The sequence below is a fragment of the Lissotriton helveticus genome, chromosome 3_1 (genome assembly GCF_964261635.1).
Source record: "Lissotriton helveticus chromosome 3_1, aLisHel1.1, whole genome shotgun sequence".
Lineage (NCBI taxonomy): Eukaryota > Metazoa > Chordata > Amphibia > Caudata > Salamandridae > Lissotriton > Lissotriton helveticus.
The window spans coordinates 970,823,933-970,838,666 of NC_136061.1; the positions used below are offsets into that span (position 1 = coordinate 970,823,933).

The 14,734-nt window shown below is 47.0% G+C and overlaps 2 protein-coding genes across 6 annotated transcripts in view; both read right to left on the reverse strand.

Moving 5' to 3' along the window:
• LOC144823148 (UDP-glucuronosyltransferase 1A9-like) overlaps positions 1-14,734 on the reverse strand; it is a 545,217-nt gene that overhangs the window by 200,250 nt on the left and 330,233 nt on the right. The gene's annotated exons all lie outside the window — the stretch shown is intronic.
• LOC144825309 (UDP-glucuronosyltransferase 1A1-like) lies at positions 1,600-12,746 on the reverse strand. Its single transcript, XM_078684126.1, has 3 exons — positions 11,744-12,746; positions 2,322-2,453; positions 1,600-1,766 (listed from the first exon to the last, which is right to left on the reverse strand). Exons 1-3 carry the CDS (start codon positions 12,744-12,746, stop codon positions 1,600-1,602), a joined length of 1,302 nt encoding a protein of 433 aa, XP_078540252.1.

Genomic DNA, 14,734 nt, shown 5'->3' on the forward strand with positions numbered 1-14,734 from the left:
AGATAGACAGAGTGAGGGCGATAGATAGAGACAGGGTGATAGATAGAGGGCGATAGATAGATAGATAGATAGATAGATAGATAGATAGATAGATAGATAGATAGATAGATAGATAGAGGCAGATAGATTGATAGATTGATAGATAGTGAGGGCGATAGATAGAGTGAGGGCGATAGATGTGTGTGGTTGTGTGTGTGGTTGGGTGTGTGTGTGGTTGGGTGTGTGTGGTTGGGTGTGTGTGGTTGGGTGTGTGTGGTTGGGTGTGTGTGGTTGGGTGTGTGTGGTTGGGTGTGTGTGGTTGGGTGTGTGTGGTTGGGTGTGTGTGGTTGGGTGTGTGTGGTTGGGTGTGTGTGGTTGGGTGTGTGTGGGGTTGGGTGTGTGGGGTTGGGTGTGTGGGGTTGGGTGTGTGGGGTTGGGTGTGTGGGGTTGGGTGTGTGGGGTTGGGTGTGTGGGGTTGGGTGTGTGGGGTTGGGTGTGGGGTTGGGTGTGGGGTTGTGTGTGGGGTTGGGTGTGGGGTTGGGTGTGGGGTTGGGTGTGGGGTTGTGTGTGGGGTTGTGTGTGGGGTTGTGTGTGGGGTTGTGTGTGTGGTTGTGTGTGTATGGTTGTGTGTGTGTGGTTGTGTGTGTGGTTGTATGTGTGGTTGGGTGTGATTGTGTGTGGTTGTGTGGGCGGTCGAGTGAGGGTGTGAGGGCGGTAGCGTGGTAGAGTAAGGGCGGTAGAGTGGTAGAGTGAGGGCGGTAGAGTGGTAGAGTGAGGGCGGTAGAGTGGTAGAGTTAGGGCGGTAGAGTGAGGGCGTGAGGGCGGTAGAGAGGTAGAGTGAGGGCGGTAGAGTGAGGGCGGTAGAGTGGTAGAGTGAGGGTGGTAGAGTGAGGGTGGTAGAGTGAGGGCAGTAGAGTGAGGGCGGTAGAGTGGTAGAGTGAGGGCGGTAGAGTGAGCGCAGTAGTGGTAGAGTGAGGGGGGTAGAGTGGTAGAGTGAGGGCGCTAGAGTGGTAGAGTGAGGGCGGTAGAGTGGTAGAGTGAGGGCAGTAGAGTGGTAGAGTGAGGGCGGTAGAGTGAGGGCAGTAGAGTGAGGGCGGTAGAGTGGTAGAGTGAGGGCGGTAGAGCGAGGGCGGTAGAGTGGTAGAGTGAGGGCGGTAGAGTGAGGGCCGTAGAGTGGTAGAGTGAAGGCGGTAGAGTGGTAAAGTGAGCGCGGTAGAGTGGTAGAGTGAGGGCGGTAGAGTGGTAGAGTGAGGGCGGTAGAGTGGTAGAGTGGTAGAGTGAGGGCGTGAGGGCAGTAGCGTGGTAGAGTGAGGGCGGTAGAGTGAGAGCGTGAGGGTGCTAGAGTGAGGGCAGTAGAGTGAGGGTGTGAGGGCGGTGGAGTGAGGGCGGTAGAGTACCCACAGAGTAGGATCTCTGGTCAGGGGCACCTCTGCCTGCTGGCCAGGTTCATTTCAGCATGAAGAGTCAAACATCACAGAGGGCTCGGCCAGTCCTGACCTTCTGGCTGGAGTGTGAAGTCAGTAAAGAAGATCCTGGCCAAAAATGAAGCAGCAAGACCTAGCAGGGAACGACTCACCTGTTAGAGCTATGCACTGGTCAATTCTGGCACTTGTGACCATCTCACATCAGCTCTTCTGAAAAGAGCCCCTTAGCTGCTAATGCAAACTTTGAGAGAGCTCTCTTCTGTAGGTTTAGTTTGTTCTTGACTTCAGTACAAATGGGCGTAGGTTGTAGCAGCAAGCATTGGGTGGCAGTGCGGTTATCAAAAGGTGGCGGCGTGCGGTTATCTGAAAGAAAATCCCACTATGCAAAAACAGACTTTTGGCAACCAACAATAAAAAAGCATTGGTAAGACCAATAGGGCTTGCCTTTTGCATCCACTGGCTTTGCTAATGATTGTTGCAGATGCTGTTAAGCATCAGCAAAATGCTTTACAGCGACGCTGCATTGCATCGGCAAAAAAAAAAAACCAAGTGGGAGAACTCTAATCCCCCGCCACCCAATAAAACCATCCACATGATAATCGAAATATAGTAATACAAAAAAAACAGAGAGGCCAAAAGCCCGTGCACTGATCTCTAAGTCGCAGGCGTGACCCTGACAGTGTTTGGTGTGTTGCCCATGGGCCAATGCAGACCACATACTCCTCAGCACAGTGCAACATTTTTAATGTGTTCAACACAGCATATCTCGGTAGCAATGACAGTATAGTGACAGAATTATAGGAGAGGTGTCAGCGGGGGGCTTTAAAGATCTCGTTCGCCGGTTAGCAGGAAACGCAGCAGCGTTTGGAGGAAAACATGAAGCGGCTGGGGAATTAGCAGGAAGCCGGAAATGGTTACCGAAAGAGGATTTCAGGAAGCGGTTCAGGTTGGCAGAAGTCGCTGAAGGAGAAAGCGGCACGTAGTTAGCAGGACACTGGATGGATTTAACATGGAGCAGTGAGAGGTTAGGGCCGGGGTTGGCTGGAAGCTCTGTGGTTTGGGAATTGGAAACAATACGTATCACATGAGCAGATATATACATGCGCTCGTCTGAAAAAAATAGAATTGAGGGGCAATGGAGGCGGATTGAGGTAGCAACGCACTCGTTAAAGTACAGGGCAGACTGATAAGAGGTGAGGGGTATGTATGATGGTAAGAGGTACAGTGCAGATATGCACCAGAAACTAATGGGGGCAGGGTAGCTGGTCATAAAGTTGATGCCAATCTGCAGGCAGACTAAGTGAAAGCGAAAAGTGCAGGGCAAGCGGGCGATGCAGAGGAAAAGAGCAGCGGCGGGAAATAGATACAGGACAGAGCCCAGGGCAAACACTGCATGGCAAGGTCAGGCAGCTTGGCAGTGCAGAGAAGTAGGTGCAGGGCAGACAGACGGTTTAAGAGAAAGTTTGCGGGCCGACTGGTAGCGCGGAGGATAAGCTGCAGAACGGACAGACAGGGCACATAATCAGTTACAATACAGACTGACAGTGCAAAGACTGACAGCGCAGATGATGGCGTGAAGGGCGAGTAGATACTGCAGAGAAGCATGGGGGGGTGGGTGAGCGGGAGCGCATTCCTTTGAAGTCTGATGCAGGGGGTGGGGATGCGGCAGCCTTTGAAGTCTGATGCCGAGGCACAGACAAATGGTGGTGTGTGACGTGGCTGGTGTTGTGCACGCGCCTGTCTTACATGAACTGTGTATAATCCGCCGTTTTGGTAGACTGTTCTTTTCCCCTACTATAATCTCGCCGGAGCAATGCGCAAGCGCATTGGCTCAGGCGAGACCGAAAACTCAGTGACACGTTGTGCCCCGGTCACCCATCTGTTTCCTACTGCTGTATGTGGATCTTAAATAAGTACTAATGAGGTGAAACCTTTGTCCAGACGCTGTTAATGTGTACAAATGACAAAATAATGAAGTATTGCTCTCACAAAATGTGCCACATTACGCCGCATGACTGAGCTGAACACAAGTGAGGCTGCTCACCAACAATAATGTTGTAGTGAGACAGTAACTGATCGAAAGCGGCGTTTGAAAAAATAATTTAAAACTCTCTGGCACTTTTTCAACTTCCTTCATTCACTGATAGTAACTGAGGTTAAGCACACTTCCTAATTCGTCAGTGTCTCGCAAATTAGGTACTGACAACTTCCCTGGTGGATAGTTTTGAAAGTGGGCAGAGACAGGTGCGGCTATCCTAAGCTTTGGAAAAGTTTCCATCCTCAGGTCTTCAAACAATCCTGGCATACGACTAATGTGCCCCTGGTCCTACTGACCTGTCCTTTTTATTGTGATAAAGTCGCTCATCAAGGTGTGGAATGTTCTATTAGTGCTGTTAAAACATCCCCATAAAGGCCCGCTGCCTCCCCAGAGAAAAGTATTTCGCATGAGCAATATCGTGGCTTTTCTGAAATAAGGTCCCTGCAGCTGTGGTGCCCATCTGACGGAGCTCCTCTGTGGCTTTGCCCAGAGATGTCCAGTACCTGCCCGGACATATTTTGTGCGTGAATGATGTGGTTTCTGCTGGCTGCGGCTTGTGAAGCCATGATGGGGGAGAGATTACAGGCCTCGCTCGGGGCTGAAGGAGGATCCTGCCTCAGGCTGCGTAGGTGCCTGGGAGGCATCTGCATAACAGAGGAGCGCTTGGAAGTCGTGAGTTATCCTTTCCCTTCAGAAAGACACATTAAGGATGGGGGGGATGAATTGGTCAACGGGGAGGGGGGGGGCTTCTCAGCAGGGCCGTTTCTAGGTGTTTTGCCGCCCTAAGCGAGAATTGAAAAATGCCGCCCCCTCCCTTTTATTACCATCACTCTCTCCCCCTGTCATCCAGGTGTTGGGGAATAGAGGCCTGCTTTGGTGCCTCTCTATCTAGACTGTCCAATCCGTATTAAAGTAAGTCATCTGTGTCAATTGTTGTGGCTATGTAAGTTATTGCCCTGTTCTGAGGGGTATTAACTCAGTTATGCTATCATCGGCTTGTTTTGGGAGAACAGTAGGCCTCTACCACCTCCAATCACACCCAACACAGGCAGACACACGCGGAATCAAACCAACCCATAGTATGCTGCTTTATGGGGCGAGATTTTCGAGACAGAGCAAGCTTTATCTTAGACAAGATATCAAGTAATGCCAGGATAATCTCTTTCGGGGTGGGCCCTTTACCAACTGTACAATAATAACACAGGCACACAGGACTCTTGGTACTTAACGGTGGAAGACCCCATGTGATCTCAAGCATTTGCAATGCACTAGGTCTTGCATTTACGCGAGTTTAAGCTATTGGCATTGTAAATGACGATGCCTTTTATTTATGTTTTAAAACCCAAAACATAAATTAAAGGCATTGTCATTCACAATGCCAATAGCTCAAACTTGGGTAAATGCGAGGCCTAGTGCATTGCAAATGCTTATTCAAAGTGCGACAGAATACTAATGTGCCGTTCAAACGACATATCAGCAACACCACTGGGTTTGGGCTCCCAACAGTAAGGCAAAGCCTCTGAGAACTAAATAACAAAATAAATGCAAGTACTGTAAATACTTTTCTTTCTTAATGGCCATACACTAATTGACAAAAAACAAAAAGTGATGTAGACTACTTTTTCTGTCTGAGTTAATCAAATTGAAATTATTATTTATTCAAAATATCACATTTTTCACTCAATTTTTTGTACTTTTTCCATTTTTCACAAAATTGCAACATTAAAAACACATATAATGTACAAATTCAAGAACATACAATACACTCTCAGGCACTCCAATGTACGGATTCTCTCACCTTCAGTCACAACCACTCCACACATTCACCACATACAACAAACAATATATTTACAATTATCAAACTTTTTTCACAATTCTTTTTACAATGCCATAGAAAATTGAATCAAAAAATATTTCATCTCATTTACATTTTTCTGAGGCTAATGTTTACACAATCTTATGGCTGGAAAATAACTGGTCTACGCGTTTCGAACTCTAGCTGGTTTATAGAGTTCTCATCAGGACCAAAAAGACAAGCGGTCTACACTTGTGAGTAACCCAAATGAATCTGTCGCAGGACAATGTGGCTTGTAGGACCAGGGTCACTGTCTGTATGTATAAAGGTGGTCGGGGTCTTGTGTACTCTACAAATCACCAGGTGTTCGCGTCTATTGGATTCCAATCCCATGCGCTAAGACGCTCTGATTGAATAACGGATCGGCTGTCTTCGTTCAATTCGCTCGAAGCAAATCAGCCTCCATATACACACAGCTTCTGGACTGGGCAAGACCCCGACCACCTTTATACATACAGACAGTGACCCTGGTCCTACAAGTCCTCGTGCTGTGGCGAACCAGTTTTAACGAGTCCGGAAACATACCGGCTTTTCACTTTGGATCGAAACCAGAACAGAGAGCGCAAAGGAAAAGCGGCGCCCCTGTTACTTTTCTGAATGAACTACTGGATCTAAGGTGAGGACTCGAGAACAGTGCCAAACACGGGACCCATTTTCCTAGTGCGGGTCCCATTGTAGAATGTTATCGCTCGATTAAAGCAATTTTCACATTAGTTGCAAAAGGGATGGACCATACTAAACGGGCCTCCTTTCTCTTTCCTTTACTTTTGTAGATTGTTTTATTCACGACTAAATATTCATTAAATGGGTGCGGAAGTAGACTGCAGTCTTAATAATTACAGCAGGGGAGTCCTTAACCAATAATTACTAATACCATACGAGTGAATCAGGCATAAATACGGGTTATTAATTACCAACCCGTCTCTCCCCAGAATCCATGGAGACTCACGAGATTAATTTTTGACTGCCAGGAATCAGCAATCTTTGAAACCGGAATCCTGGTGATCCGTCAGACAAGGGACTAAGCCCATTTTGCAGCCTCAGAGTACCCTAGGTGTGTTTCCAGAGTTGAGCCTTTGGAAACCTTGGTGCCTCTAGAATAATTTTTAAATACATTTTAAACATTACCTCTACAAGTCCTTAACTTAATCTCATCCAACAGGCCGCTCTGAGCCCTATGACGGAGGAACAGACAGAATCATTTGGAGCAGGGCGATGTCGATGCGCAATGGCACGATCCAACGGGTCCCCCGAAAAGAGCCTCGCCCAAGCACCCAGAAGAGTGTTGTATAACGACTCACCAAATAGCAATAAGGGCTCTATGTTCACGCTGCCCTGGTAGAGTAACTCCAGCAAGGGATCGAGGGCAATGAGACGGAGGTGGGTTGCAGTTGCAAACCGCCCTCACAAACTCTGCATTAGCCACAGTGGCCATTCTAGATGGCGTCAACAGGTCATCCGTAGGGGAAGCATGAGGCTAATCCTGCCACTAAAACTAGGGGGCTGTACAGCCCTAGGGCATCCACGGCCCTGCCAGTATGGGGGGACCTAGGCCGGGGGACAGCGAAACAACCCAGGGAGTGGCGAACCCACAGGAGCCTCCTCAGTGTCGGTCTCCCCACCCTCCACCAACCGAGGAACAGCTGAGGAGGACCACGGCGTCTAACAGCGTCGAGCCAGCATCAGCTAGACTTCGAGAGCCCCGAAGAAGCCTTGTCTGGGCGACGGTGGACCGGCATCGACACGACCTCCGGCGCCAAACAGTGTTGAGAAGGCGTCATCTCGACGTCATGAGCCCCCGAAGGAGCCTCGTCCGTCCGGCGCCGGACCAGCATCGATGCGACCTCTACCGAGGCAGAAACCTGCAGCAAGGGACAAAGTTAACTTTGGTTCGAAAGCTGCGCTGCGGTCGAAAGCTGCGCTGCAGCCGTAACCGGGGTTGACGCAGAGAATCGCACAGGGCTGTGCGGAGACGACCTGGAAGGCATGGACATGCGATGTGGAAGCCCCTCCTGGCCATGCCCTGCCATCGCAACGACTCCGGAACCGGAGTCAGGGTGCTCGACCGGTGCAGAGGGCGAACCCGCCGGTGAAGCTCTGATCTGAGCCCTTACCCCCTCTGTGGGGACCAAAGGCGAACCAGGGAGAGAGGATGACCCAAAGATGGATAGCAAGGCCCAAGAATAGGCCTCCATCTGGGCCTTAGTCGTCCCAGCGCCAGGAAACGGCGGGTAAGTGGGGGGCGACTCCTCAGGATCCATGTCCGGTAGAGACCGGGAGCAACAGGCCCCACGGTCGTTTGAGGTCGGCGACCTCCGCGATTTTTTTCTTATGCTTACCTGCGGAACGACTCCGTGACCTGCCCTGAACCGACCCCCCAGCACGAGAAGGAGACCGGCAGCATGAGGGCTCCGAACGGCACATCCAGGCGGTCAGCAACTTTATGCGACGTTCCCGTAAGGACTTCGGATTCAGCAAGCGGCAGGCGTCGCACTCCTCAGTCGTGGTGCTCGCCCAAGCACCACATACAGATCGAGTGTGGATCCATCGCCAACATCTTCCGTGAACGGGATTCACACGTTTTGAAGCCCAAAGGCCTCACACATTGTTCCCGGAAGCCAAAAGGCGTCGAGAAGGTCTGAAAAACAATAACAAGCCAGAGGTAACTGCTTCTCCGGATCCGCGTTGGAACGCAGAAAAGAAGAAAACTTCCGTCAGCACGCCGGGGGGGGGGGACCTATATGGCTCCTTTGACATCACTTCTGTGGACGACATAAGGACAGAGGAAGGCGATGCCGCCCCCCAGCATGCAGAGGTACTGCTGGGGAAAAAGGGTTTTCCGGATCCAGTCTGACGACTGGGGAATATTCTAAGTTAAGGAATCTGCAGCTAGATTTCTATCAGATACTATACTCATTTTCGAAATGTAACGCAAATCTTCCAACAAATGTACCACTACATAATTGCCCATACTGCCTCATGTGTGGCAAAAAACACTATACAAGTTGCGGAAAATATAAAGCAAATTTTACAAGAGATTGCTTGTAGTCCATAAGGGGGAAGGTGCCATTACTCAACAACTAATTACAAATATAACATGTTTAATGAGAAAGAGAACTGAAATCAAATACAGTGACCAATCAATTATATCACACAATGAACACAGTGAATAAAAGGCTCAAAAAGGATTCGAGTTACACGACGACGAACTATTGATCTCACAGCATCCACTTACTAATACAAACTCTCAGTTGAAATTATACCACAAGAGCCACAATCTCAATATGGAGTTTAGTTCAATATCTCAAAGTATCTTCAGACGAGTAACTAACTAGTCCACATTTGTCAATTCCGATGTATGGTTACAGAGAACTGAAGCCTGGTCAAACTTTCCAAATTATCAGCATATCTTATGCCACAAATTCATGCAGTCACAAAATAACTCAAGATTTTAATAAGTAATGTAATTCCTTTTCTTTGTTAAAATCTTGTTTGGAAGATCCTACCTTAAAAATACACACGCTCTCCCTTTCTCTTAGTCTCTGTTCTCGATAAAGAACAGTTTTTCATATCTAATTTATATGCTGTTCTTGGTGGATTTAGAGATAATGTCAACCACTAGCAGATATTGCCACTCTCCTGACTGGGACATAGGGCAATGTTCAAAATGGTTGTGCTCCCCAAATGTATTTGTGGCTCCAGAACACGACCTACTGTGTTCCAACAGATTTTTTTAAAAACTGGAGGCAAGATTTTGGATGCTTCTGTGGGATGGAGTAGCACCTAGGAAAGCGCTGGCTAAACTAATCTAGGTAATGTACAAAGGACGCATAGCCCTCCCTACCCAGACAAAAATCGTTACTGACCGAGTCCTTGCTGCCCTAGAGAACCATTGGTAAGAGCGGATAGACACGCAATGGTGTCAACGGGTTACTTGACTGCCCTATATCAATGGGGACACTGGAAGAACATGCTACATCACACCAAGTTAGTTTTGGGAAACAAGGGTACCCCGTAAAGCGAACCTGGGGTTAAGAATTTTATGGAAAGAACAATGGTTCAAAGTTGGCCTGAAAAGGTCCGGTAACACAAGGTTAGATATTATTCGGTAGGATGAACAAATCCGTTATGGGAGCAAGCTTCATCGGGCATCAAATAGTTAATTAATTATAGTATGCATGTTCATATTTACAGGTGCTCACATAAGTGACAAGGGTGCGTAACGTGACTGAGTGAGGGTGACAATACACAAAATATCACACAAAAAAGACATAGTAATCCAAGACGATATGTACAAGTGAAAGGATTTTCAACATGGGGTCGGCGGTGTTTCGATCTTTTGTTACTCTAGATCATCATCAGGACTGTGTGAGCATTCTGAAATAATTCAAAGCTTTTGGGAGCCTTAGTCGTGCTTCAAATTCTAGTACAGTTGGGAATGGAATCAATCATGGTTGGCTTTTCAGATTAACTGGTTCAGGACGTTAAGGAGCCTGAGCCGTGCTTCAAGGTTAGTACAGTTGGGGGAGATAACAATCATATTCTGGTGTGTCCAGATTAATTCAAGACTTGCTTCAATTATTAGTAAAATTGAAGGGGAAACATTCAAGGTTGGTGTTTTAGACACACACACACACACACCTGTAAATATGAACATGCATACTATAATTAAATAACTATTTGTTGCCCGATGAAGCTTGCTCCCATAACTGATTTGTTCATCTGACCAAATTATATCTAACCTTGTGTTACCGGACCTTTTCAGGCCAACTTTGAACCATTGTTCTTTCCATAAAACATCACACCAAGTGACACTGTAAGTCTGGTATAGAGCTACTTAGCACCTTAAATGGATAGGGATTAAAACAAAAGAAACGCCTCTGTGGCACAGCGGTGTTGAAAGATGTAGGAGGGTTTGTAGTATTTTACATCTAGGATATTTGGAATGAGTCAAATAGAGGACATATCAGTAGTGGACGAAATGCTCATGTGAGAAGAGATGCAAAAAAAATATGATCTGGCTGACAAGGAGGTATTTAAATACCTACTTCCACCAAACATGTACGACGTAAAAGAACAGTGATGGATTCGGCCTCTCTGGAGGATAGGCTATTGCTTGAATCCCTCAGGAGGCAAAATGCCACGTATTAAAAAAGAAATAAAAAATAAAAAACTGAAGGAGACCCACAGACGACTTTATGGGCCCAGTGGGGGAAAAAACGTGGGATGCCTTAAGGATAGGAAAATGGTAATTAGCTCTCCAAGGGAAGTTGCAATAAAAGAAGAGTTCCAACTAGTTTAATTAAAGCTGTTGCACAGGGCTTACTTAACCCGGACACGTTTGGTTAGGATTGGGAGTGCCCCTACAAATCTCTATCTTAGAGGATGTGGTCAACCATGTAGCTATCTCCACACAGTCTGGGACTGCCGTGTCCTAATGCCCTTTTGGAGAGGTGGAGGTTTGCTTCTACGATATCACTGCAACTAAGAGGAGGTCTTGCCTGAAACTATAAATTCTTTACATCTGGAGCAAAATAAAGTTATATAGGTATATAAAGATCTTCTTTTAGCTTTGGGCCTTATGGCAGCTGTGTGGTAGGAAAGACCTGAAAATTGTGAGACTAAAATACTCCCCTGGTCTGATCCAAGATGTAATTCAGAATGTCTCAAGCCAATAGCTGAAGTTTCCGAAGCAAAAGAAGAGAATGGCTGAAAGAAAAGGAAGGTTACTAAAAGTAAGGACAATAGCAATATGTTCACCATGAACTGCTATAGTATCAGATAGTTAAAACTGAAAAAAATAGAACGGTAGTAATTCAAAACCACAATGTCTACCAGTTGAGAATTTGGGTTGGTGGTTAAAAGTTAAACGGAGTAGAGTAGCAGATTCTTCACTGTACATCACCTAACAGATAGCAGCAAAAAGAACTCCTTAAATGTGTGTGAGTAATTCAAGGAGGTTGAGATTATATGCATCTTTGAGAGAGCAGAACGCTGTGCTTTGTTGCAGTGCCGCATAAAGAACCCTCAGCAGGCCATCACAATCTTGAGGCCTAGACAGGTCTCGGTCAACAGTGACTCGATTGTATCTTTCACCTATTCTTCGTATGTTTGTTTGCTCAAGCCATTCTCTTTGATTTGTTCTGTTTTCCCATGCACATATTACCGTTTTATCCTTCTGTAGGTTACACCCACTTACGTCACTCTTTTGTACCACTTAACCTTTCTTTCTCATGCTTACTCACTCCTTGCCCTCCTTGCCTACGCTCTGCCTTCTCTTTTTTCTCGCCAGTTGTCCCTCTCATCAAATTTTGACTGTCCTCTCACACTTTCCCATCTAATTCCCACTGCTTCTATCATTCATTTCTCCCCTTACACTCCACTATTTCTCTTATTTCTATTGCACCGCTCTCCACCTCAAAGGCATCGAATTCTGTGCAAACTTACTAGTGGACTGGCCACCCACCTGAGACAGGGGCTTCTTCCCAGCACAGGTGATTCCTCCAATCAAGACTATGTTGGGAGTGACAAGGCGAGGCAATTCGTAGACAAAGTCAGCCCTCAGCAGCCAGAGCGAGGCGCTGCTAATGAGTTCCTGGTAGGTCACCTTCCTCTCCAGGCGCCGTGAGGCGAGGAGCTCATATGAAGCGTAGAGTTCATGGCAGAGCCACCATTCCGGGAGGGCGACAAGCATGTACTTCAATCGCTGGGTAAAATCCATGTGGTGGGTGCGGCCTGTGAACAGCCTTGGGGAGATGAATGAAGGACCTGGGCACTGAGCGGCCTCATGGTTGAAGCCACATGGAAATGTTCGTGAGAAGAATACAGATGGCCTAGATAGATACTCAGCCACTATCTGCCCACAAGGAAACATGGGGTCCATGAGTAGGACATCGAACTGACCCTCCTGCAGACTCTGGAGCAGCCCTAGGTCATCCAACAAGTGCCGACATGCAGAGAGCATCATCTGGGTCATGTTGACTATCCGCTGATACAGGGGGAGGATCTGTTCTAGAAAGGAGTCTTCTTTCAGGATGGAGCGACTGATCGACTTGACCTTGGACTCCCAGTACTCTTTGGTGTGGGGCACAGAGTAGGTCTTCACAGTGTAGGCGTGGGGCGGCCCGGTTACAATGCTGATGTCCGGCACCAGCAGAACAACCTGGTGCCCTCGCTGCCCGAGTTCCTTCACTAGCGGGCTCAGGCTGGGCCACTGACCGCCATCTTGCAGCACCACCAGCAGCTTCCCGCCCTCGCCGAGGGGGGTCAGCGTCAAGATCAGAAGCCAGGCCACGGTCCAGGAGGAAGACACAGACGCCATCAGCAGCAGCGCCGCCCGGTGGCTGGCCGCTTCTCTTGCACGAGGCGCTAGGAGCACTGCCAGGACAGAGCCGAGGAGCCCCTTACCATCAAGTCGAGCTCGTCTTTGACAGGTGGGAGTTGCATACATGCCAACCCTCCCGATTCAGGCGTGAGACTACCGATTTGAAGGCTAGTCTCCCGCCTCCCGATTCAAGCAGCCAGAAACCCGATACTGAAAATCTCACCTTTGGTTTTAAAATGTCCCACGTCGAAAGTACGTTCACTTCCTGCATTTCTTCCCCATTTCAAATGGGGCTTTTGGATTGGCCTAACTCCTGTTCAGCAGCCAATCAGCACTTAGCAACGTCATCACTGACGTTACACCAATGAAGAGGACAGCAATACAGAAGGCAGGAAGTGGCGCGAAATCGGGAGCATAAAGCTCCTGAATTCCATTTACTTTTTGGGGTATGTGGCTTTATTCACTGCTGCCGTTTGCTGTCCTGTCGAGGTTCTCCTGGTCCGAGATCTACATTTTTCTTCCTCGCTGTGAAGGATTCCTCTGCTGATTCAGACTGGTGTTCTGCTGCTGTCGGAAGATTTAAAGCACCAACAGGTAAGTTTAAAGTGCTTTCATTTCCTTCTATTTGCAGCGTTCGTGCAAATATTCTTTCCATGCTGCGTAGAAACTATTTTTCCCTTGCTTGTTCATTATTTGTTTAAAGCCTGTGCTAAAGCATTCAGAAACAATCTGCTATTGTTTTAAAATGTAGATTCTTAATGTTAACTTTGTGGGCAATGTCCGATCATTCCTATTGTCGGCGAAATGGAATTGCATATTACCCTGCCTTTACATTTAACAAAAAAAAAAGGTAAATAGGCTCCATTTCTGAAGAAATAAAATATTTTGACATTGGGGGTAAAACTTCTAGCAAATTATTTGTGTGATGCGTACTGATAGCATTTATGCTTACTGTGGCCAGCAGTAGTTGTGAACATTTAATGAGAATAGTCACTTTATTCTACTAGCTTGTCTTGGCGTACTTACTTTGGGCATTAGTTTAAACTTACAAACCTTCCAAAACTGAAATGCATCGTTTTTGATCTGGTTTGACAGTGCTGTTATCTGCATTTACCAATATGTAATTATAGGCTTTGCCCCTGCCCAGTATTAACTTCCCTCATGCTGGGCTGGGGTGTGTATCGTTCATCCTCTTGAGCCCAGTGGAGACTATATATAGTAAATTGCACACTGAATTTGTAGTTGTATACGCAGCATTTCTTTTACTGTAAGAGGCTTTTTATCTACAGTTAACTACTTTAGTATGAGTGTTCAGAAATGTGGCCAAATATTCTGAAAACATCAGATGCTTTCCTGCATTGAATCTATGCAGGATTGTCCTGGTCTGTGTGGTGGTGGACTGTAACCTATGTTGAAATTCCTTCATGCCTGCCCAGCTTATTCAAAGCTTTCAATTTCACCTTCTTTGAGATCTGCTTCCCATTTTCCTCACCGTGTTTTTTTTGTTTTGCACATGGCCAATTTACACTTTACTTTTTAAACTTCAGTGAATGCTTTCTGTCAACTGCTTCTTTGTATTTCAACACCCTTCTGCCTCACCTTCTAGCAGGCTCACACTGCTGGCTAGGGCCTCTTAGAACATGCCAGTTCTTTAGGAGACTTCTAACAAATCATTATAAAAGATATTGGAGGGGAGTCAATTGGAACAACTGCTGTCCCTGACTGTGTTTTGCAGCTATTTGATCATTGGAAGGGCTGAGGAGGGTTCAGATTATGATGCTGGTGGTGGTCTCAAGCAAGTTGGTTCTTATCCTCAACTCTGCGGTGGGCATTAAGAGCCTTCCTCTGACAAAGTTCCCTCCTGGATTGCTTTGTATGCAACAGAATAACTCTAATCAAAGATTTGACCCAAATGGCTACATGTGGATCTTCATGGCACCAATCAACCCATGGTTGGCAGTATTATGAAGGCTTGAACACCAACTGCACACCATGTGCTAGCACTGACCTGATGTTGGCCATGTAATACAACTGCAGTAGTCAGTAAGACATGGTGTAAACTCTGACAAATATGAAGCTATTTATCTGGCAGTGCAAAGTGTTTACTGGTCTAT